Source organism: Crocodylus siamensis, chromosome 3, assembly GCF_052110815.1.
Source record: "Crocodylus siamensis isolate JL-2025a chromosome 3, ASM5211081v1, whole genome shotgun sequence".
Classification (NCBI taxonomy): Eukaryota; Metazoa; Chordata; order Crocodylia; family Crocodylidae; genus Crocodylus; species Crocodylus siamensis.
This window is the reverse complement of record NC_143397.1, coordinates 150,090,036-150,114,368: the sequence shown is the minus strand read 5'-3', so window position 1 is coordinate 150,114,368 and position 24,333 is coordinate 150,090,036. Positions and strand designations below refer to the sequence as shown.

The 24,333-nt window shown below is 38.8% G+C and overlaps 1 protein-coding gene across 2 annotated transcripts in view; it reads left to right on the top strand.

Annotated features, from left to right (window-relative positions):
* ATP9B (ATPase phospholipid transporting 9B) overlaps window positions 1-24,078 on the top strand; it is a 327,984-nt gene extending 303,906 nt beyond the window's left edge. The window contains exons 21-30 of one of the 2 annotated variants that reach the window (XM_090039540.1): window positions 2,663-2,752; window positions 3,268-3,412; window positions 3,768-3,832; window positions 4,322-4,477; window positions 4,668-4,732; window positions 6,805-6,913; window positions 12,798-12,855; window positions 13,526-13,729; window positions 18,493-18,525; window positions 21,727-24,078. In XM_090039540.1, coding sequence (XP_089895666.1) covers window positions 2,663-2,752; window positions 3,268-3,412; window positions 3,768-3,832; window positions 4,322-4,477; window positions 4,668-4,732; window positions 6,805-6,913; window positions 12,798-12,855; window positions 13,526-13,729; window positions 18,493-18,525; window positions 21,727-21,863 — 1,062 coding nt within the window. In that variant the 3' untranslated portion in view covers window positions 21,864-24,078. The remainder of the gene's footprint in view (window positions 1-2,662; window positions 2,753-3,267; window positions 3,413-3,767; window positions 3,833-4,321; window positions 4,478-4,667; window positions 4,733-6,804; window positions 6,914-12,797; window positions 12,856-13,525; window positions 13,730-18,492; window positions 18,526-21,726) is intronic. The other variant, XM_090039541.1, reaches the window with a different exon arrangement.
* Window positions 24,079-24,333: the final 255 nt, after the last annotated feature.

Sequence of the window (24,333 nt, the reverse complement as noted above, 5' to 3'; positions counted from 1 at the left end):
ACAAATTAAGTCTTCCTGAATAAAATCTATTTAGCTTGAGTTTGATTTTTATTTTCATTACCTAGATTAGTAATAAGAGATCAACATAGAACTGTGTTAATTTAGAATACATGAAGTTTTAAATTAGTTAGAAAATGCATTTATACAGAATTCTATCTTGTCCATGCTGCAGTTCTCAATCAGTTTGGCAAAAACTGGTTTACCATGTTACGGTGCTTAAAATTGAGTGAACAATGATTCATATAAATATTAAGTTTTACATGATCAGTTTTTTGAGGAGTCTCCCACATGTCCGTTAAAAATATGGTATGACCATGGCTCATTTTTAATATAGTTTTGATAAGTAACTTTTGGACTTATAATAGGATACAGTACACTATATCTTTGCCTAACACTAATACTCGAAATACAAATTGTCACCAAAAAAATATTTAACATTCAGGCTCTCAAAAAGGTTAGTTTCTTTTATTTTTTTTAATATTCTTTTAATTTTACTGCAAGGTTCTCAGATGATGATTTTTCCTCATTAAACCTTCAACGTGTTTTAGTTCAAAAGTGCTGCGCCACCATTTTCCCAGCACTGACATATTTCGCCATTTACACAAATGTATGCACCGCAGTGCCAGGCGCTTTTAAAAGCACATGTGCAAATGCCCTATAGTTACAGGTCCAGGTTTGGACTTCCTATACCTCTGAATGATGGAAGCTGTAAGAGAAGAGGTGTAGGGAACAGATCAGACTGGATAGGCCCTGCATAAATGTCCTGTTAGCATCCATTCTGTGCCACCGTGAGAGACAGAATACTGAGTTAGACCTGTAGCCTGACCTAGGGTGGCATCTCTTGTGCTCCAAGTAAGGACATCTCTCAATCCCTGAAATGCTGTATACTGGCTGTGTCTACCTGAGATGCTAACTGGGCAGTAGCGTCGCAGGGCAAAAAGCAAGACACAACACTACTGCATAATAGTCTCGGGCTAGTGTGCAGTCAGCATCACGAAAAAGTCATTTGGCAATGTTACTGCATAGTGACTCGGGTTGAACTAGTTTATACAAGTACTAAATGACTGCATCTCATGTAGACGCAGCCAGAAAGCATAGTTGTCCCTTCCCCAAGTCCCAGTGGCATAAATAATAAAAAACTTTTCCACTGATTATGTTTAACTTTGAAAGGAAGGAAAAAGAATTCCACATCTGCTGTTTTAGGAAGAGTTTTTGTCACTGTTGTTGTTGGGGTGCATTAAAACACATCTACAGATCTTTATATGCAGTTAATCCACTGTGAGGAGTTCTTACTGTTTCCAGATCCAGATCTATGATTTCTACTATTGAAGAGAGACAGGTCCCAGGAAGGCTGGTTCTGGTTTTGAGCCAAATACAGTGTTGCTTCAAACCATTTTGTATACTGGTGGAGACTCAGAAATTTTAAATGTTATGGCTGCATTCAGACTAGCACAGCAATGCAGTATGAGGTACCACAAATGTGTGTGGTGCCACATACTGCATATTTAGATGTTCTCTGCACTTCAAGGGAGCGCTGCCCATGCATGCGCTGATCCACTTTTTTTCCTGCAGGTTTTTTTCACCCCTGGACATCCAGGGATCAAAAAAACCCACAGGGAAAAAAGGTGTAGTAGTACACACTGCTCAGAAGTGGATCAGGGCTGCCCAGGGCCATGCTCTGGCTGCCAGCCAGCCTCCACATGGCAGAATCACCACTGCTGCAGCCCCAAGAGGACCCCAGGACTCCAGGTAAGGCTGGTGGAGCCAGCCCAATGCTAGCCTCTGCCTCCCCTACCCCACTCCAAGTAACTTGCCGTGCCCCAAAGCACACATGGCATAGGCATTCCCCAGGGACAAGCAGCAGTGGCACAAGGTGCACTGCCACTACTTGTCCCTGGGGAACCAAATGTCCACTTATCTCATCCACCCTCTTGTGAATGGTAATTCAAACAATCCTACCCAGAATTCAGTACTTTGTGTATAAAAGCCAGTACATTTGAAATCTTTTGAATGTTCAATATTTTAATTTGTTCCAGAAAATTCCATTGCCCAAACTTTGAATTCATTCTGCATTTTACAAATCTAATTCAACACTGTGATATATGTATGTGACCAAAAAATACTGCATGCTCTTATGTCACTTTGTGCTGGTTGTTCAGATTCAGAACAGTCCTTGTATAGTGAACTAATATAAACTTTCTCAAGTATAAATGCCAAATCAAAAAATATATAGTGCTAGTAATTATATTTCTTTGCTTCTTGAGTAGTTTCTCATCTAAACCAACAGAACTATTAATAGGGGAACATCACATTATTCCACAAATGTTCTACTTATTATCAAGTTAAATCATTTTTTTCTGAATTTGGGGGTTCATTGAGAGTTACCAGACTTGAATGTCTTGTCCGTATAAACTACCACTTTGGTGAGGTACTGAATGAGCTGCCTACTCAGATTTGTTTTGTGTTTTCAAGATTTCTTTTGCATCTAAATTCTCTCGCCTGCGATGGGGAAGTTGTAAACCTACTGCTATGTAGGTACATTCACATTGGAGAACAAGTCTTGGAATGTTTTCTGCTTGTGTTTTCTAAATAAGTTGTCATATTTCCATTCACAGTTGTTCAGCAATTAAATCCTTCCATTTTGTTTTTATTGGTATTGAAGGTAACCAATCGAGGAGAAGCTCACTTAGAACTAAATGCCTTTAGAAGAAAGCATGACTGTGCCTTGGTGATATCTGGTGACTCTCTAGAGGTGAGATCTGGGTTTCTATCAGATGTCTTTTAACTGCATCAGAGTATGTAGGAAGGAAATTGTTATCTTCATTTATTTAAAAAGGCTTTCAGAATCCTCCTTAAATCCTGCTTTAAATTATCCTCATGGTTGCTAGTATGGTTTAATTGAGCAATAATTAAAAATGCCTCAACTTGACAACAAAATTTTGTTTATTTCATGGATTGTCACCAAAAACAAGGTTCACTGAACGGTAACATAAAACACATATACAATACAATTCATATAACTAAGTTGTTTTGTCTTTTCTGTTAACACCAAAGAAATAACTATAAAAGTTTACAATAAGCCAAGTTCAAAAAAATGTGAACACATAATTTCTTACATTGATAGCATTAAAGCAATACGCTGTTAAAAAAAAAAAAAAGTAGTATTTCATTTTCTCTGATATTAATTTCTTAATAGTGAAATGAGCCCAGACTGGGGTGCCACTCATACTTTGGAATGAATGTCATGTAAGATGCCTTTTTCCCTAGGTTTGTCTGAAATATTATGAACATGAGTTTGTAGAGCTGGCATGCCAGTGCCCTGCTGTAGTGTGCTGTCGCTGTTCACCCACCCAGAAAGCCCATATTGTGAAACTCTTACAACACCACACTGGAAAACGCACATGTGCAATAGGTAAGTGTCAGGTCCAGTTTCATTTTCAGGAATTAGAACTTGGTAAATTTGGCCAATAGATGGCAACAGGGAGAAGTAAATTAAAAGCAAATCCAAAGGATTACATACCAGTGTTTCAAGATCTTTCACTGACAAGTATTAGTGGTTTTCAGTAAATGATGCCATTGCAAGAGAATGGGGGAAGTTAAAATGCTTATGAAAAATATTTTGACCTTTGAAACTATATTACTTTTAACCCAAGCATTAATATCAAGAATTTAATGAAGATAAGTACAGTACTAAAAAAGCAAACAAAAAAAAAAACAATGAAAGGGGAAAAATATGAATAGCTGAATATTGCAGTGACATTTTTCAGGTGATGGAGGAAATGATGTCAGTATGATTCAAGCAGCAGACTGTGGAATTGGAATTGAAGGCAAGGTAATATTGTTTGTTTTCTCACTTATAATTGCAACAAAATTGGATTAGAAGGGTTTTTTTAAAGCTACCTAATTAAACAAGTGTTATAGTGCATCCATACTTTTCAGACTTTCAGACTAATATTTAAGTATTTAAAAGAAATGTCAAAGCTGTAAGAGAAATGTAATCTTTGTGTCATACCTTCTTAACTTCAGTCTGTTCTAACTTAACTTTTTTTTCTCTTTAAAAATGTAAGAATAACAAAATCTCTGTAGGTTATTTTTTAGGTCAATATTTGTGTTTTAGTGAATGATTCAGAATGAGTAACTATACTTCAGTAGTTAGTGACTCTTAAAGTATATACAGAATATTATATGTTGCGTTCAACACTACAGTGCTGGTAAAATTGAATAATGAAGAAGAAATATTACACATACAAAGTGTTGCATTATGAAAATTCTGCAATCTGGACATTTCTGCATTGATTTTGATATGTTTGTTTTGTTTTAGGAGGGAAAGCAAGCTTCCTTGGCAGCTGACTTTTCTATCACACAGTTTAAACATATAGGCAGGCTGCTGATGGTACACGGTCGAAACAGTTACAAAAGATCAGCAGCACTTGGTCAATTTGTCATGCACAGGGGCCTTATTATTTCAACTATGCAGGTATTTCAGTTTCTGTCTTGGTAGAACACCCACTAATGTCATTACATTTAAAATACTATTGTGAAACTAAATTTAATCCTTGAATCTGATTTTTTTTTTTTTTTTTAAATTGTAGTGCACTGCACATGGAAGCATCTTAAGTAATTTAGTAATGCTCAGTTTTAAAATGTGCTGTCTTCTCTTTTTCAAGGCTGTATTTTCTTCAGTCTTCTATTTTGCATCTGTTCCTTTGTACCAGGGATTCCTAATGGTGGGGTAAGTTACAGCCAAAATCTTCAATACCTAGTAAAGTCATTCCAAACTAACTTTGTTTTTGGTGGGGTGGGGGTCTTTTAAAAAATATATACCATTGATCATTTCTGTCACATTTGTAATTTGTCAATGGATGCTGGCATGAACAAATAGCCATACACGTAATGCAGGGTCACAGCCCAGTCTCCAGCCCAGCCCAGTCTCCTTTACTACCTCTCCAGGGTGAACTTCTCAAAACAGCACCAAATACCAAGCACCTGATCATCATGGCTTTATAGAAATAAAACTCATCCTCTAAGAAATAAACAAAGCAGACATAAAGATGCATTGGTGAGGTGTCACATTTCATCTTAAGCCCCACAGTCCAAGTACCTATAGTGTGGCAACTTCAGAGGCAAGTGAGTTTGCATCCAAATAAACCTACCAAAGGATAAAAATCTAAGCCACCTTAGTGTTAGCACCTTCCAGTCATGTATGTGGACATTTTCCTGTCACTCCCAGGCAGTTTCCTGGGTTTCCTTTCTAAGTCTGGAACAGTATCATAACTAGGGTACAGTGCAGGGACACCCATCCCAAGTGCTGACTATGAGAGTTTGCCAGGATCCTCCATACCGGGAGTCTTTGCCATGGCAGAGAAGTTCACCGCTGCTGCCGCCAGCCATAGGAGACAGGCAGAGTAGCAGTGCACTGATCAGTAAGATACTCATCCCTCCTATTTCTGCAAAGGTTAGTAGTTATGACTGTCTTCCACAAGAAGCAGTCTCCAAAACTGCTGCCTCCACTCAGAAAGGGAAGCATCTAACGACTTCAAGGCGCTGCTTTGTCAGTTTTTGCTCTGGGATCACTTAGTAACAACAAGCATGAGGGTAAGGGTCTGGATCTGGGTCTCCCTCCATGCCCTGCGCCCTCTCTTTACTAACAGCTTCTTTTATAGCCCTTATTTTTATTACAAGAGTATCTAGAGCCTTCAGGCAAGTTTGGAACCTGTTATCCCTGGCATACATTAGGCACCGCATAGGTGTATATTAAAAATATTCAAAGTGCTCTCAAAATCATGAGCCCATCACAACAAAAATAAATTACAGGCAGTCCTCAACTTACAACGTTTCAAGTTACAGCATTTCACACTTACAATGTTTATAAACTGATATCCTGTTTCAACTTTCTGATGTCAGTTTCAACTTTACAACACTTGATCTGATGCCAAGCCATGCCAGTGAACAAGTTCACTGCATCACACATCTCCCTGGAGAACATCTGTCCAAACTTCCTTGGACACTTTAAGAAAGCAGACAAGACTCCAGAAAAACCTGCAGCCAAGACTCCTGAGAAGACTGCAGCCAAGAACCCTTCAAAAAGTCCAACCAAGAGCCCTTCAAAACATCCAGCCCTTCTCCTTAAAGAAGTCCTTCCAAATCAATATGATTCTGTTTACAATATAAATACATTAGTGTAGCTATATTACTCATCTATAATTGATTGAGTGTACAAAGTTTTGATTTAAGACGTGGTTTTCAGGAACCAATTGTGTCGTAAGTCTGAGGACTGCCTGTATATTTGGTTTCAAATCCAGTAATTGTATATCAGCATGTACACACTGGTAGTAACAATCCACTCCACTTGTGCTGTTAAGACTTCTAAACCACCTGAGGGACAGGGACAGGACAGCACTTGTTTCTATATTATTTTTAATAAAGATGCTAAGAATTATAAACTTAAATGCTACAGTAAGTTCATTGTCATATCCTTTGTCATCAAAATACTTTGTCAAATGTACATTACTGAGTATGAGGCTGATTAGTATGGTGACTGATTAATCTAAATTTTTGTTTGATATATTTGCATCCATAATTTTATACAGTTTAATACAACGGGCAGCTTTCAGAAGCTGTATGGGACAGGTTTTAAAATGGGTCAGTTAGCTTTAGCCAAGATATGTAAGTGGATTGCCTAGAGCTTGTCAGGGTAACCATATTCACTCAAAAGAGCCATAAAATTATTCGAGATTAATAAATCAGTTTAAATGGGTAGAAATGAATCATTTTAACATAATTTCACTGTGCTCTTGTCCTCAGGTATGCAACTATATACACTATGTTCCCAGTCTTCTCTTTAGTGTTGGATCAGGATGTGAAACCAGAAATGGCATTGCTATATCCAGAACTTTATAAGGATCTCACAAAGGTATGAATAAGCCACGTGTTTGAATATGAATACTTATTTTGGCTCTAGTATGTGTTGAAATCATGACAGATTTTTATATTTACTCTGTGGAGATATTCCAGATAAGAAAACCTATAGATAGTGTTGTACAAAAGCCTGTGCTGTGTGTAGTGCAAGGTAACAAATGTCTAACTTGCTCTGTTAAATAAAATGTTTTGGCAAAGTCAGCAGAAGTCAGGCAGACTGAATTAATCCAACTAAAATTGTGCATCAGTACTACCTTAAAATCATTTGAGATCACTCTTTCTCTTACCCCCAAACAGGATAGTCCTTTCCATCTTGTGCACTATTTAAAAGACTGTCAAACAGTGCTATTTCTTATAAAAACTTAACACTTAACGGCAATGAAAATACTTTTAAAATGAAAGACTAATTTATTGCTTTGTATTTCAAATAGTCTGTGTTTGTCCTACTTTTTTTGCATCTTGAATAAAAGGTCATGAGGATTTTAAATGGTCGTTATTGCCCAGTTAGCAAGCTGAGGTCTCTACCCTGGAAACCCTAATCCTTGTTTAACTCTTCAATGTTGTATAGTGATATGGTCAAATTAATGCTTTTGAATGTCTTGTTCCATTTATCTCATCAAAATTTACACAGCCCTAGGCCGTCTGATTTCCAGGTGTTCTTATTTTTTTAATTTATTTTTTAAATCCAGTGAAATAATATGAATTCTGGGAGGCTTTCTGGTTTTAAATTATTTTTTAATTTTATAATAAAAATTTTTGGAGATGTTGGGTTTGAAATAAAATTGATGGTTTTAAGCAGAAGTTGATTATTTCTTTGGAATAGGGACTGGATTGTCACTTGCACTTGAAAGTGTGTAGCACATTCTGTATACCAGTTAAAATAGTAATTTCTCTAGGGAAATACAAATTTAAAGTATTTTTTTAACCTGAATACATAGTATACAGCATCCCCTGTAGCTTCTATTTCATCATGATGTTTTTGTGCAATGTACAGTAAGTACACTGAATTTTATAATAATATTTACATTCAACACCAATAGCTCAGGTGACTCCTTTGAGATGGGAAAAGTATTTGAGAGCTTTTTTTTTTTATTTGTAATCTGTTAGCTACTCCTGGAAATGTTTGTTCTCTTGCCTGGTTTTCTAGAACTGTTAAGTCATTTAACAAACAGCCCAGGTTATATGATAGCCAGCAATTTCTAAATATCTGTGGAAATAATAATTTATTTTTGTTTTAGCTCCACTAACAAATTCCTTATTCATAACCCAGCTTCTGCTTGTGGATAAAGTTTTCATCCTTTGCCTTATTTACTATGAAATTTTGTATATCAACTGTTCCAGTAAGAAATATTTATTCCACATATCTCCTATCATCTAATATCCTGACCTACAATTATATTCTCAGTAGTTTTATCTGGTGATAAATCTACACTACTTTGTTATCCAGAACTTTGTTTAAAAACCTGAACACAGCTGCTGCAAAATAGAATATTGCCTACTTTTCAAAATGCTGCTGCTCTCTGATCTGCTGTGCAGGTCACCCCAGATTAGAAGTGGTTTCAGGGCTTCTGCTTCCTTGGCCAAAAGAGATTGGGTGCATCAGAAATACTAATCTTTGCCTGTCAGGAGTTTTGTCCTCTGGAAAAGAAAAGGCAGGCTTCCTGGCCAGTAGAAACCTGTTTGGAGTTCAGCAGCCAAAACATAGTAATGGAAGAGAGAATAAAAACTGGGAAAACAGCAGTTTTCAGACCAAATTCCTTATTTTTCATTAAGTTGGATAATTGCATCATAGTAGTCAATTGGACTGCTAGCTCCAGTTGTTTCTCAGTCTACCAGTTCCAGATTCTAGATCTCTGCTTCCTGCCTTCCTTTCAACCTCCATTTTGTACAGTAGCTGACACATTTGTAGGATGTTGCCTCCTGATTTAATGCAGTGGTTCTCTTTGGAGTACAAGCACCACTTTAAACTATAATGTCTTTGGCCTAACTTTAGAGGTTGCAGGAAGTTTTCAAAGTCAACCCCTAATGACTATACAAAGTCTATGTTTACCCTATAATTCTGGGACTCTGGCTTCATGCTTGGTAAACTTTCATCCTAAATAAAGTTATCCCAAAGAAACCTGAAATGCCACAACTTCTTTTGTTCCCCCTCACAAGCTCAAACCATGCAAATGTACCTCTTTCCTAACACAGTTATTAATAAACCCTCAAAAGTTAATTTGTATGCCAGCATCTCCAAAGATTTCTCAAGTTGTAGGGGTTTATGGAGACATTCTCAGAGCCTGATGGACCAAACTCTTCAGGACCTTTTACTTCAAATTTAAACTAGGGTGTGTTACTTCTAGGGAAAAGGGAATTACTGGCATTTTTACATGTGTTCCCAGACATGGCACTGAGCACTTTAATTAGCAAGCCACACTAATTTCCGTGCTGCAGCAGACTCAGTTAATCGAGTCTGCTCTGACTTGCTGGATTTCCAGCATGTCAGAGCAGGCTCTTTGCACACATATAGGAGCTCAATTGTTTTCTCATTTATTTTACTTTAATTAATATTTCAAAGCTTTCAGAGCCTTCAGCCCATGCTAGTCATCCTAGGACTGCTCAAACCCACTTGCTATTACCAAAGATAGTCATGAGCTTTGTCATTCAAATCTGCTGGTGTTATATGAAAGGAGCTGATTTCCAAAGACAATATTTGTAGAAGGTAACTTAGGGTGTAGCGAAGCATTACACTTCTATCAGTAGAACTGTTTTTAGTGTGGTAGAAATGTTTAGCATACATGCATTCACAGCGCTTAATCTGGTCTAAAAATGCTGCACTGGGTGGAAAGTTAAACCCAGACTGGCAAAGTTTAATCTTAGTGCAATACGGATTAGTCAGGTTAACAAAAGCTTGTACAGGTCCCATGTTGGTAGAAGCTTCTCTGTTGTCCTCCAGGTATTGCTTCTCCTCCTCTCTCCCTTCCAAAGAGGGACAGTCTGTGACTCAACCAGGGGTTTGGTCTGGCTGAGTCGCAGACCAAACCCCTTCCCCTGTCATCCCTAGGGCCCGAAAAGCCCAGACCCTCTCCACAGCCCCAGGGCTGTGCAGCCGTTACCTCCACCCCTCCCCAAGCAGGTGGGAGAGCCACCTGCCAGCCCCCCCAGACCTGCTAGCACCCTGGCAACATGGGGGCTTCAGGTGCAGAGCTCTCAAGTGCTGCATGGGGAAAGAGCCTCTCCTCACTCACAGCACTTGAAAGCCTGTACCTGCAGGCCCATGCACAGAGCTGTGAGTGCTGGCTAGAAGTGCTCCACAGGGAGAGCATCACTCCCTCATGGCACTTCAGAGTCCTGCACCTCCAACTCCTTATGCAAGGCTGCTGGCACATGCTTTGAAATCAGGAAGATGCTCTCCCTGGCAGGACTTGAGAGTCCTAAGCTCCAGTGGCAGTAGTGGGGCTTCCTGCAGCCAGAACCCTAGAATCGCTGTCATGAAAGTCCCCCACTCCATGGCAAGAGCCCCAGCCTCAAAAGATAAGAGACCCCTTGAGGACTGCTCTCTGATAGCCTAACAGCTGAGAAGCTAGGAGGGAGAGGATGTTGTTAAGAATGAGGCATGGTCCCTATGGGCCACAGTCAGTCAGCCCTGACTTGCTCCCGCCGTGTGGCCACCTGTCTCCAGGCATGCTGGGATGTGTGCTCTGGGCCCCCTGGCTGGATGCCATCTGTAGCACAGTGCGTCTGTAGCTTGCCTGACCTTCAACTGGTAGTATTTTCCACCTCTTAGTCTAAACTGTTTAATTTCCACTGGTTCATTTGAATGCTTATATGCACCCTGAGGGTCTGTGACTTGCTGCAACAAATCACTGAAAGACAAATTATACTTTTCTTAAAGCAGAAGCCAGAAAGCTTGAAGGCTCTAAATTCTTGGGTTCCATGGCTTGGCATCCACAGAAGCATATTTCAAATTGATAGTGCCCGTAATACTCTTTTAGGAAATAAAAAATGAGCATGTGGGGAAACTTGAGAACTACTGAGTAATATTTCTGGTTAAAATATTGTGTGATCAGTAATGCACAAATGACTCATGTTTTACAAGATTTGTATTTGGCTCTAGCAGTACAATGTAATTCTCTTGTGAGTATTTGTTATAGACGCTCATGATTGTATTGCTCTAAGATCATAGCAATATGAAACAAACATATTTCTGCATATCCTTTTTTATATTATAGACACTAACATAAATCTTTGCCGATACTATGCAGCTGAATACCTCTCCTACTGTTGCTTACATATTGACATGGGATAGAAGTCAGATTCTTATGGTTTGGTTCATTTTCTGGGACATGCTAGCGCTGGAAAGGTCCTGTGGTAGGGGGAGAGGTGCAGTAACCCAGGCTGCTCTGTCCAGGGAATCGGAACAAGCCGGCAAAGTTGAAAGAGAAGGTGAGAGCAGCTTAGTATGGCTGCATGCCTCTACCTGGGTTCAGCACCTCAGCCACCATGGCTCTTGTGGAATCCCACCCATATATCCCTGATGAAACTCAGAGGATAGGTGTCATTGCTCTCACCACCGGCAAAGGTATGAATCTCCCTCCTTGTGCCAGGTGCCTTCAAAGGCATAGAGGTGCACAAATTCCACACCTCTTTCTAAACCCATGGGGGTGAATTGAGTCCCAAGATACCACTTCTGTAAACTTTTTACAACTATCTCTGTGGACTGTTAATCTGTGGGCCAGAAGAGCCATGCTCTAGGCTCTAGCCATGCTCACATAACATCCAGGCCTTTATGTGAGATCCATACAAGATTCTTCTTAGAATGTCTCTTTTCCCTTTGTTTGCTGTGGATATGTTTTGCAATGGCTGTATAATCATTTAGATAACTGCATTCAGTGTGCTCTTACCTGGACTAGAAGTTTTTCATATTTGCTTACTTTGGTACCACTATTGCAGGCAACATGGAAGAATAACAATTTCCCACCTTTAGCTGTACCAGTCCAGGAAAGTGCTTCTTAGTCTCAACCCAGAGCAATAGTGGGTTAATTTGTGGCTGGCTATGGCCATGCTGTTTTGAAATACCTTTTTCTTCTGAATGGTGATCCATATTTTTGCTGGTATGATTGCCTTTTTCATGGGCACAAATAGTTGTTTTATGCCTCCTTTTATTTTCTGTGTTTGCACTTTCTTCCCTATAAAATCCAAATCCCCTCACACAATGCAAGTCCTGAGCACACAATATTAGTCACATTTTATTTATTCAATTTAGACAGGTCATTTTGATTGGGCCCATGGCTTGTTTACTGTCACAAGAAGACAATATTTCCTTATTGGGCAAGGAAATCATCTATGAGTCTTTAGTGTAATAAGCCATATTATGTGTTTCAGTTGGCACTGTGGACACTGTTTCTTAGCAAATAGCTGTCTGACATTCAAAATGGAGAGTTAGAATATACTAGACCATACTAACTACAGTTTTGTTTTATATTTTGAGATTCAAGTTGGCAGTTCCAAACTACTGTTTAGCTCTCATGTATATAGCAGAGACAACGGGTATAAATACCAAAAAAATAAGCAAACAAGTAACACTTTATTGTAACTAGCCCTTCTGAAGAAAGGAAGCAATAGCAGTGCAATCTCAAGTGTAGGTCTTTTATTTGTTCCATTATTGTACCCCCAATATTGGCCTCTCCACACAAATCCAAAGCTAATCCTGAAGCCAGTGGAAACTTTACAGCCCAGATCACATGAAAATGCTCACTACAGTTGTAAAATTAAGAAGTTATGCCTTGCAAAGTGTAACTGGAATGGCTCTACAGTGCTGAGCTACTTCAAAAATCCATGGATCAAGTAGATTTTTCTACTGTACTTAACTAACCTGTCTTACCTGTTTCCTTTAGGGAAGATCCTTGTCTTTTAAGACCTTCTTCATCTGGGTTTTAATCAGTATTTACCAAGGTAGGAGAGATCCCTAATTTTACTGAACTAAAGATTTTTTGTCTACTATTAACAATATTGTTTTTCAGCTCCAGGTTAAATTCCCAAAGCTTAAAATTTCATCAACAGTTATATATATTGCTTTCTTTTTATCTCGTAAATCGATATTCTAGCATTGTGCCAGGCCTATTCACAATGCAGCATGGATTGGTATTTTTATTGATGCATGTCGCCTAAAAACTGACCTGTTTTTAATTAAATGTTAATCCAGAAAAATTTTAACGAGTGCTTATCATGTTGCATATGCTACACAGTAGTTTTCTTTCATGGAATGACAGAAGTACTATTTTAAAAATCTGAATTATGTCATCAGTTAAAAGTAATTAAGTTCATTTTGGCTAATGCTACAAATAAATGAGATATTGTTGAAAATGTAATTAATGGTTGATCAGATATATTACACTAAAATGTGTTTAATTTTCTGATAGTATTATTTTATTATCTTACAGTCTTGTTCTGGTTTTACTATTGTACACACAGAGTGGAAAAAATATTAGTGATAGTCTCACATAAGAAATGAATGGAGAAGACTTTCAAATTAACTGATCCAGTATTTACCTTGCAATTGAAAAGAACACCAAACCAAAATATAGTCACACAATGAATCTATAACTTTGTATGCCTTTTTCAGGTGGTATTCTGATGTATGGAGCCCTGCTGCTTTTTGAATCAGAATTTGTGCATGTTGTTGCCATTTCCTTTACTGCCCTAATCTTGACTGAGCTCTTGATGGTTGCACTGACCATACGAACATGGCACTGGTTAATGGTGGTGGCTGAATTCCTCAGTCTTGGCTGCTATGTGGCCTCCCTTGCATTTCTAAATGAATATTTTGGTGAGTAGCGGTAGAATATCTTTGGCTCAGCAAGTAAGTTTTCTAAAATAGTTGTTTTTAATCTTTTTTTACATGTTACGTTGCAAATATTTATGTATTTTTGTGAAACCGCTTCAGTACTTTCTTCATTCTCTTCAGGATTTGTAGCAAAAATTTGTAACTATTTTTTACATAGTTTATCTATACAGTCTTTTTCTCAGTGTGCACGTGCTTTTTCTCATTGTGCTTCATTTCAAGGATAATGCAAGCTGCTGTCATCTTGAATCAGCTTTAAATCATTAAAGTTAGAGTGATGTTCTAGCCATGATGGTCCAGGAATTGTACGACGGGCAAGGATTTCTTAGGGTGATAACTACTATATAGTTGGGATAAGGTTAGACAAGTTTTCAAATGCAAAGCATTCTTCCTTGCCTTTAAGTTGTTAGATGGACAGTACTGAAATTGTATGCGATTTAATTTAAAAAAATCTTTAAAAGCATCAGCTTTCAAAGCTCTTATAAGGCAGATTTAAAACAGCTTTTGGATATTTGCATATTTTTATTTCTGTAAGATAAAAAACAGTTCTGCAATGATAAATAAAATATAAGCAACTTAAGATCATAGGAAAGTAGGGCTGGAAGGGACCTCAGGAGATCATCTAATCCATCTTGCTGCTCAAGGCAGAATCATCCTTTTACTAAATCATCCCAAATGTCTGTCTAACCTGCTCTTCTTGAAAGTTTTCAGAGATGGAAGTTGATTTCATGTTTCCATATGAGATTTTTCTATAGGTAGATGAAATGCATGTTAATATTCAGTAATTAATATTTAAGTGTATTTGATAAAGTGGCAGATACAATCCCAAAAGACACTTTTAAAAATATTTTTCAAGTATTGGTTTAAAAAAATGTTCCTTTATAGTTAGCAAAACTTCCTCAGGAATATTATCATTAGCTAATGTCTATTAAAAGAAAGATATGTGGCTGTTCAGCTTAGATATGACCTGCAGTGGACATTTCTTAATCACAGTATGTTGTAATGACTGATGGCAGTGGTGTTTGGAGTACAGTGCCACTTACTCTAAGCATTTTCCACATACAGAAGTCCCTACCCTAAAGTATTTGCAGTCATATTCTCACTCCAGACTAAGACGATACTAATTAATAATATAATATTATATAAGACAATATTAATTATTTTGCAATCTAAATCAGCTAGCCTCTTAAAATAAGAGTAGTGCAGTAAGGCAGCATTTTGCATGTGTATTTTTAAAGTTAGAGAGATATTTGAGGTTGCCAAAGTTTTGGACCTTGCATGGAGCTGAAGGTTTTATTATCTTTATTCCTGGAAGAAACCCGACCGAGTGAGGTCTCCTTAGATCCATCCAAGAGCGTTAAAGCTAAATAAAGCATTAGAGAGCTAAACTAGATGGATTAGCATGTAAGACAAGTAGTTTTGTTGTAAAATCCTTTGCAGCAGATAGTTTCAGAGGTAGGTCAGGCTTAGTTTTGTTTCTCTTAAATTCTAGCGTGCCTTAGTTTTGTCTCAGGGCCCTACTAATATATCTAGAAAGATGCTTTGTACATCACCCTACTGTATAAGGCATACTTTGTTGTTAAAATGCACATAGTAATATTTAAAGTATATTTCTTCCAAATTTGACTGTGTGAGAAAAATACTCAATTTACATGGCAAAGGGAGTCAAGGAGTGTGCATTTTTTAAATGGAATTTCACAAGCTTTGCCTGGGATCTGAGACTCTAGATGGACTCTTCAGCTGTGTTTGACTTAAATTATCCCTCAGTATTTCTGCTGTTCAGCCACCAGTAGAATGGATATTAAGAAAATAATTCTGGTGAGGATAATACAAGAGGAATAGAATCCAGCTCCCCCATCTCTACTCTGCAGGCCCTACAGTACAAAAAGGAGTAAAAATCACTAAAAACTTGTGTCAGTATTTGTCTGACATCAGATAGTCTATAGATAGGAATGAATTCAGGCAAATAATATCTATTTAGTAAAAAACTGCAATTTTTTTCAGAAATGAAGTCTTTCTTAAGCATTCTTAAGCTTAAGCATTAACTGGCAGATTGTAAGTACAGCTACTCCTCGTTTAACATTGTAGTTATGTTCTTGAAAAATGCAACTTTAAGCAAAATGATGTTAAGTGAATCCCGTTATGTCACAGTAGTTACCTACCAGCAGGCGGTGGCCAAACAACGTTATAACCAAACATTGCACAACTTTAAATGAGCATGTTCTCTAATCGGTCAGCGACGTAATAACAAAACAACATTAACTGGAATGACGTTAAGTGAGGAGTACCTTTATTAGAAGTATCTCCTTTTCTTTCTCTCTCTCAAATTCCAAATGTTCTCTTGTAGCCACTGTACACATATGGTATGTAATAACTTGTGTGACTCTCCTCTGTGGTGGGTATTCCAGTTTCTCACCATAGCTCAAGGGAGTTGCATTTTAATGATGTTGCCATGAACATATCAATTTTGCAATATTGGTCTTCAGTTCTGAATTCTTTTGGCTCTTCCCTGATTGGGCTTTCTCTTTGTTTTGTTTCTGAGCTGATGGTAGACAGCGATATTTGATAGAACGTACTTCACCATACTTGTGTATATTCATGTCATTAGAGTTAGTCCCATTTGCTTATGTTTGGTTTTGATCTTCCACTTTGCACACACAGGCAATTTAGGCATCACCACGCTGGCCAGTGTAGATGTACCTCTCTTAGAAGATCCTCCTGTGGTTCTGGGTCCATTTCAGAACACCTGATTTCACATAATCTTTCCTTCCTAGCACAACAAAACTCTTTCATACTTTAAGCCATTAGGTATCAGATTATGCAATACCAGCCAGTAAGCACATGCTATCCTTTGGTGTTGACTTTAGACATCCTGGTATGTCACAAAAGCTATTGTTTAGAACTGGGTCTCTTTTCTTGGCATCGACTGATCATTCTTATACTGGACATGCATACTCTGCAGTGTAGTAACACAAGGCAACAGCAGTGGTTCATAATGTAGCTAAGTTCACTCCCTGCTTTGAGGTGAACAATTTTTAAAGTATGTTGTTGTGTGTGCTAACTTTCCCTTTCATCTTCTCTAGTATGCTTTGAACATAAGTGTTCAGTCCACTGTAACCCCCACGTACATGGGGTTTAGGTGATTAGTCAGTGGGATTCCATCCCAAATAACGTGTAATTTCCGCTTGGCTTCTCTATGACGTACATGAAAAGCTGTGACCTTCATCTTGGTTGGGTTGGCATGAAGCTGGTTCTTACTGTAATAATCTGAGAGGTTGCTCAGTCCACATGTCAATCTGGTCTCGATAGTGATAAAGTTCTTCTCTTGTGCTGTGATGCATAGATCATCAGCATATATGAAGCTCCTTGTATTACTCTACAAGGTTTGGTCTTTGGTATATACATTAAAAAGGATTGATGCTAGCACACTACTCTATGGGAGGCCATTTCCAGAGGCTCCGTTTCTTACACAGTTCCGTGTAAAAATGTATATTTTCCAAAAGAGTTTGGATGAGCTGCACTAGGTGGTAGTTGTGCATCATACTGTAGACTTTGGCAAGCAGGTTTCAGTCATTGACTCTGTCATATGCCACTGATAAGTCTACAAACACAGCACCTGTTATCATCCCTATCTCAAATCCATCTTCTGTATGCTGTATGATGTTTAGTGTTTGGCTATTGCAGGACTTTCCTGGTCTGAATCTGGCTTCTTCTGTTATTAGATGTTGTTTGATAGGAGGTGAAAGGTGATTGAGAATAAGAAATTTGTAAAGTTTGTAAAGATGGCACAGAAGTGACACTGGTGTAAAGTTCCCTGGGCCAGATGCATCCTTCCCTGGCTTTAATAGAGCTATTAAATGGGACTGTCACCTTAGTGTAGGTATTCTAAGGGTTGATGAACAATTGTTAAAAATGGCATTATACCCATAATTTGCTTGTGGGATCAAGGGTTTTATCTGCTTTGTGCATATGTCTTCAAGTCCAGCTGTTTTGCTGTTCTTATTCCAGCATCCAGCTCATCCGTAGTGTATGGCATGCTAAAATGATTTTTCCCAGATCAAAACAATTAATAATCATAAATATTTAAGAAACATAAATATGCTTTTTGGCTGGTGATGGCCAGTGTCTTACACAAAATAGGTAGTCTGACTAGTCTGAATATACGCGCACATTTCTTGTTTTACCACACCAATTTAATAGTTACTTTCACTTTATCTGTCAAAGTATCTTTATCTGTCAAAGTTTGTTTATCTGTCAGGGTATTTGTTGGTAGCTAACTTGACATTCCTGAAACAAGTGTGAATTAAGATCGTGAAGCCCATTCAGCCCACGGTTAAACTAATTTATATACTTGGGGAAGATAATCCAGTCCGATAGTGCTGGATTTCACTAATATATGCACATAAACAATGTTCTCCTCCATTTGTTTATACAAACAAGAACTTTTAACTAAAGCAACATTAGTCTTTTATTATGTCTTTTGAACAGGCATATTGAACTTCTCCAAGTAATAAGACATAACCTAGTATAATTAGAAAGACCTAAAATATTTGGCTTCATCATGCAGCATCTCATTGGTAATGACTATTTTGAATGACAGTTGCAGGAAGCAGTCCTCCAATTAACACCACTAATCATATATTTATGATCTCTCTCATATTTCTTTTAGTATAGTTGCTTTTTTCTAGTTTCCTGTTTTATTTCTATAAATCTGTCCTTTTCTCTCTTATTTGCTCTTTTTGAAACAGGTATAGGCAGAGTGTCTTTTGGAGCTTTCTTAGGTAGGTGGAATTACAGTTTCCTTCAAAAAAATAATTCCATGAAGAAACAATCTCACTTAAAGGCATTGCTGTTTCAAGTGTGTATGTACAAGAAAACCCTGGTTTCTTAAATATGCTCACTTATACATTATGCATATGAATAGGAACATATTTGCCAAAGGTTTTGTGGCCTTTTCTTGGGTTAAAAATCAGTCATGATAATTTCTGTATTTGAAATGATCTGGTGGGGGGCAGAGGGCAGGGGTTGGGGAGGAGTGGTAGCAGCATGGAAACAGCATCCAGCTCCCCAGCCCTGGCGCAGCTACCCTCCAGCTTCACCCAGCCCCCTGCTCCCCAGATGCAGCGGAAGCACAGATTCCAGCCAGAAGGAAGTTGTGACAGGGCTGAGGAGCTGGACATTGCCTCCATACTGCTCCTGCTGCCCCAACATAACTCCCTTCTGGCTGAAGCTGTGCTCATACCACAGCCTTGGGGAAGAGAAAGGGGGCTTAGGGAGATGCACAGCTTTCAGCTCCCTGGCCCCAGGACAGTTTCTTGCTGCTCATCCCTGGTGTATGTACAGCAGGGATGGGCAAAATTTGGCCTGCAGGCCATATCCATCTCCCCAATTGATTCTGTCCAGCCCACAGCACCAACAGAGGCTAGAGCCACCGTCCGCCTGCAGGCCAGATAGACTCAGTTGACAGGCGTGAGGGTCGCAGCTCCAGCTCCAGCCTCTTCTGGTGCCACAGGGGACCCTGGATGGAAGCAGGCCAGCACACCCTCCTAGTACTGCCCAGGAGCCTGAGAAATGGAGTGTGAACCTGTGGTGCCAGGTGTGCAGGGCTTCTTCCACCCAGCATCCCCTACAGTGCCAGCAGAGCCCAGAGCCCCGTCCACCTGCCCAGCACTGTGCAGCAAAGGGGGCGGATGAAGGGGAGAAAATAACCCCCGCCTTGGCCCTCTGCAACCTGGCTCCATGGGAGCTGAAAATGCCATGGCCCTGCCCCTGGCACAGCACAACTCTTAGCCATGTTCCTGCCTGCCAGTGTCAGCCAAGCTGGGAAGCGCAGGGAGGGAGATGGGAAAGAGCAGAGATAAAACACTACAGCCCCAGGTAGGATTATGCTTTCACTTCTGCTGTGGCTCTTGCACCATCCTTGGCCCAGCTGCTGGGAGCATGTGTATGTGTATGTGAGTGTGTGTTTGCATGAGCAGCCCTCAACAGCTCACCAGAATTCATTAAGTGGCCCTCCAGCCCAAATAATTGCCCACCCCGGGTGTACAGGGACAGGCAAAGCCTTGAAGTAGCTCTGCCAGTCATATGTTGCAACCCCCTGTTCTAGCCAATACAGAATATTGAAAAAAGAATTGAGGTATCTAGAATTGCTAATTAAATAAGAATAATGTAAGTCACCCTGTCTCTTCAAATAATTGCAATGAAGAACCAGAATGATTTGATTCTTCTGACTTGATCTTTATTTCTACCACCAACATTTCTCCATACATAACAAAAAAGGCTTGGATTGCTGCTCATGGCAATAACTAGAGGTGCACCAATACATAGGTCTGATATCGCATTGGCACCAATATAAAGAAAACTGACTATATCAGAAATCAGCCTGATGTTGCCGATAATTTGGCCGATTAAATGCCCATGCATGCACGCAACAGCAGCACAGCATGTAGGCGGTGAAGAGCATAGCCTGGTAGCTTGAAAAACTGTGTGCACCTGGTAAGTCTGTTGTGGTGGAAGGGAAGGGGAGACAGAAGGGGCATGGGGGGCAGATCAACACTCTCCCACAGTGAGGGAGGGAGTGGGGCTAGGGCTGCCTAGCCCAGGCGGGGCAGGGCAGGGCGTGGGATGGAGCTGCAGCTTGTCTGGGGCCTGTGGGCGGGGAGGGACAGCCCCCGCCACTGCACACACCCCAGGAGGGCACTGGGGAAAGTGGGCGTATGGCCCCAGATAGGGGCGGGGTGGGGCAGGGCAGGCTGCCGCTGTGGGCAGAGGCTGGGGTGGCACCAGGCTCTTTCTGGTTTACGTGTGGGGCCCAGGGCTGCGCTCCGGTTGGATGGTGGTGATGCTGGGGGGGCAGAGGGGGCTATGGTGAATTTTGGGGTGGCTGTAGCCCCCCCCCATAGCTCCTTCCCAGCACCACCATTGCCTGCCAACAACTCCCCCCAGCCTGCGGTGGCAGCCGCTCCACCCCACCCCATGCAGATCTGGGAGCACACGGCACCGCCCCCGTGCCCTCTTAGAGTGCACGCAGCAGCAGGAGCTGTCCCCCATCCCTGCAACCCCCAGAGGAGCTGCAGCTCCATCCTGTGCCCTGCCCCAGCCCTGCTCCTCCCTCTGTGGAGGCACCTTGATCTGCCCCCGTTCCCCTTCCCTCCCCCTGACCTTCCACCACAGCAAACTTACCAGCTGCACACAGCTCTTCTAGCTGCTGGGCTCAGTATTGGAAATTGGATCTGTATCAGCAAATATGCCTCCTTAAAAATCAGCTATTGGTTTTGGCCTCCAAAATCTCTGTTGGTGCACCCCTAGCAATAACAGTAAATGCTGTGCCTAATGTGAATTTCTGCCTCCAAACTAAAAGGAATATTGTGTGTATGTGTGCCTATTTCATATAAAATTAAATATTTAAGCAATCTTAAAATGGAAGGGAAAGCTGCAAAATATTTTATATTACAGTTTTGGTATGTGAATTATATTATTTCTGAGGAAATCATTCTAAGATCAAAAGAAAAATGAGAAACTTGTCCTAACAAATGCATGAGGGAGTTGAAATCTTAGCATAAATATGTTCTAAATCCAAGCAACACTGACTGGAAATACCAAATATGCATCAGTAGCAAAAAATATTATCAGTATCAGTGAAAAAAAACTGAGCAAGAACCTACAGCTTTTTATATTGTCAATATACAATTTTTCAGATGAGATTCTGTCCCCACTTCTTATGCTTTATGCTGCTTTGGTGATTTTCCTCAGCATCAGAGAGATTCTAAAATAGTTATTGCTGTCCATAATTGATTAATCCACATTATCAAAAACTAAATGCATTTTTAAAAAGTGTTTTTCAAATATAGACAGTATATTTCTTTATAGTAAGGTCTTAAATAGTAAAATAGGATAACAATTTAAAAATATATATTTACTTTGCAATGTGGAAGTCCCAGCAATCTGTGTTATCATCTTATAATTTATTTTTATTTCCACAGATGTTGCCTTTATCACAACTGTGACCTTCCTGTGGAAAGTGTCAGCAATCACTGTTGTAAGCTGTCTTCCACTTTACATACTCAAGTACTTGAAGCGTAAATTTTCTCCTCCAAGTTACTCCAAGCTTACCTCGTAAAAATGACTATATTCCTACAGTTTTTTCCACCAAGGCACTGAGAATTGCTTAAGCAGACTCCTTGTGCTTCAATGAGAGCAAATATGTAAAATGTTAAAGAAATAAAAACAAAAAAAAAAAGAAAAGTGAAGTGAACAGAGCACAAAAAAAAGGAGGGAATGTCTGACAGGTACTTGTAGAGAAGTACACTTTACCATCAAATATAAACTAATCTTCATTGTTATGTTGGTTTTTCTTTAACTTCCAGTTGCTACAGTTATGAAATAAACTGAATTAACCTTTGAGTTGACAATGCTTTTGAATGGTTTTGTTTCTGTTGTAAAGGATTTTTTCCTACTGCACTAATCTTCTGCAAGTTGAACTGAAAGCTTAATATTACATTATTTCCCAACAAATTCCAGTTCTTTCCTTGATGTTTATATATACAAATATTCATTCCTGTTTAAATACAATACCACAAACCTAGAATCTGTAAATGCCATTGTCTGTATTTGCTGCTATATATTACTCGTCATCAAACATGGATAATATGCACTATTTGAATTATGTACAGATGTCTTCATAGCACAGTATTACTTTAGGAGCTGTTGTCCTCTTTTCTGTGATCTCCATTCCTGGCACTGGTAAATATTAACAGAGACGTGAATTCTGTGATATTGACAGCAGTTCTTTAAATGCACATGAAAGCCAAGTTGCACAAAATCTGTAAAAATTCCTGTACATAATTCCATTGCACCTACTGATTTGTACAGAACATCAAAGACATTGCTGTTCAGTAAATGTTTTAAAAATTCCTAGCCATTTTGTATTTGTAAAACTGCAAATAGATAGTGTCAAGGTGCATTTCTATATATCAGAAGTCCTATAAACCTTGTATTAGCGACTATGTTTAAATTGCCTTGTAATCTGTTTACTTAGGTTACTCAGGTAAAAAGAAATGAGATGAACGTTTTATGTTATGGTAGGAAAATATATCATTTTTCAAGATGTAATGTTTATGTTTTTATAATCCAGATTGTTAGTTACAAAAGAACTGAGGCAAGATCTTCCTTGTCTGCTTTAAATTGTCATGGTTCTTCCCTGGACCTATGACTGTTTATGCCAGCTGAAGATCTGGCCCAGAAAGTGATATTCACTCTTCTGATACAATATGAAGGTCTCAACCATATGTACTGTATTGGGATGCAGGCTATCTGTTATTTTATTTCCCATTGTGGTAGAAAAAATTGCTTTTTATGCAATACATATGACAGATTATTTGGCATGGTCCATCATCTACTGAAAGAAAAAGCATAATTATCCATACTTCTTTATTAAAATGATATTTATTTGTACACTTTTTAAAACACTTTATATTGATGTTATTTTTATCACAGATATTTTTTGTTTGACTGTCTTTTTGACATAATTCCTTGCGTCTGACATGTCCCTTAAATCATTTATTACAATGTTGTATGAGTGAAACTTTTGCAATGATTAACAATCTAACCACTTTCATAAAACAAAGCTGTTGCAGAGCTGTTTGAACTGCACTACGCTCCATTTGTTTCATTTTGAGAATTTTTTTTACCAGTTACCTGCTTCTTATTTTTTTTAACCTTTCATTCTTCTTTATAAAAGCAATAAAGCCTAATTTCTACCAAACACTATTTATGGTATATGTATTAAACTTTTGTAGGAGTGATTATTTTCAGTGCACAAACATTATCATCAGACTAGTTTGCTGTGACCTTATGAATAACTATTTCTCTCTATCCCCACAAGATGTCACTGTTCTTTTATACTAGCAGAAACCTTTCCTCCTTTTATGTGGAGTTTGCCAAGATTATTCTATTAATTTCTGTTTTCAGGTAGTTTAGCCCTTAGTCATTTTTTGTTTTCGATTTACTTTACTTTCACCTTTCCTGAAATGAAGTGCCAAATTTATTTTGGCCCAATGGGTATGATAAAGATGCCAAATTAATCAACACGGTATTAGCATAGAGTAGTTGGCAGTGTACTACCATCGTTAAACTATGACGGTGACCTTTTATTGTCAGTGAACAACCATAATATATAAAATTCACTAGGTAAGAAAAAATTTTTAAGTGACTGATCATCTTACACCTGCATACGCACACCAATGTTGAGGCAAGAAGAAAGATAAAATCCTAAATCTGATAACATGCAAGAAATAACATTACCATAATACAGCTGTGCATGAGCTAAATTATATCCATGTAGGTATGATTGTATTCTGTGTGTATATATGTATATATTAAAAATCTTGAACCTTAAAACTGTGAGGTTAGTGTGATAGTAGCAGTGTACAGAATCATATACATGGTCCTAAAGCATTATCTAGACCAAATATAGTAGACCGAAATGTGTTCAAAATAAACTGAAGTGGCTGATCATTTCACAGTGCTTTGCTACCAACATGATGACCTGCCAACACTGGGGTTTCATGAGGTACAAAACAGTTCCATTC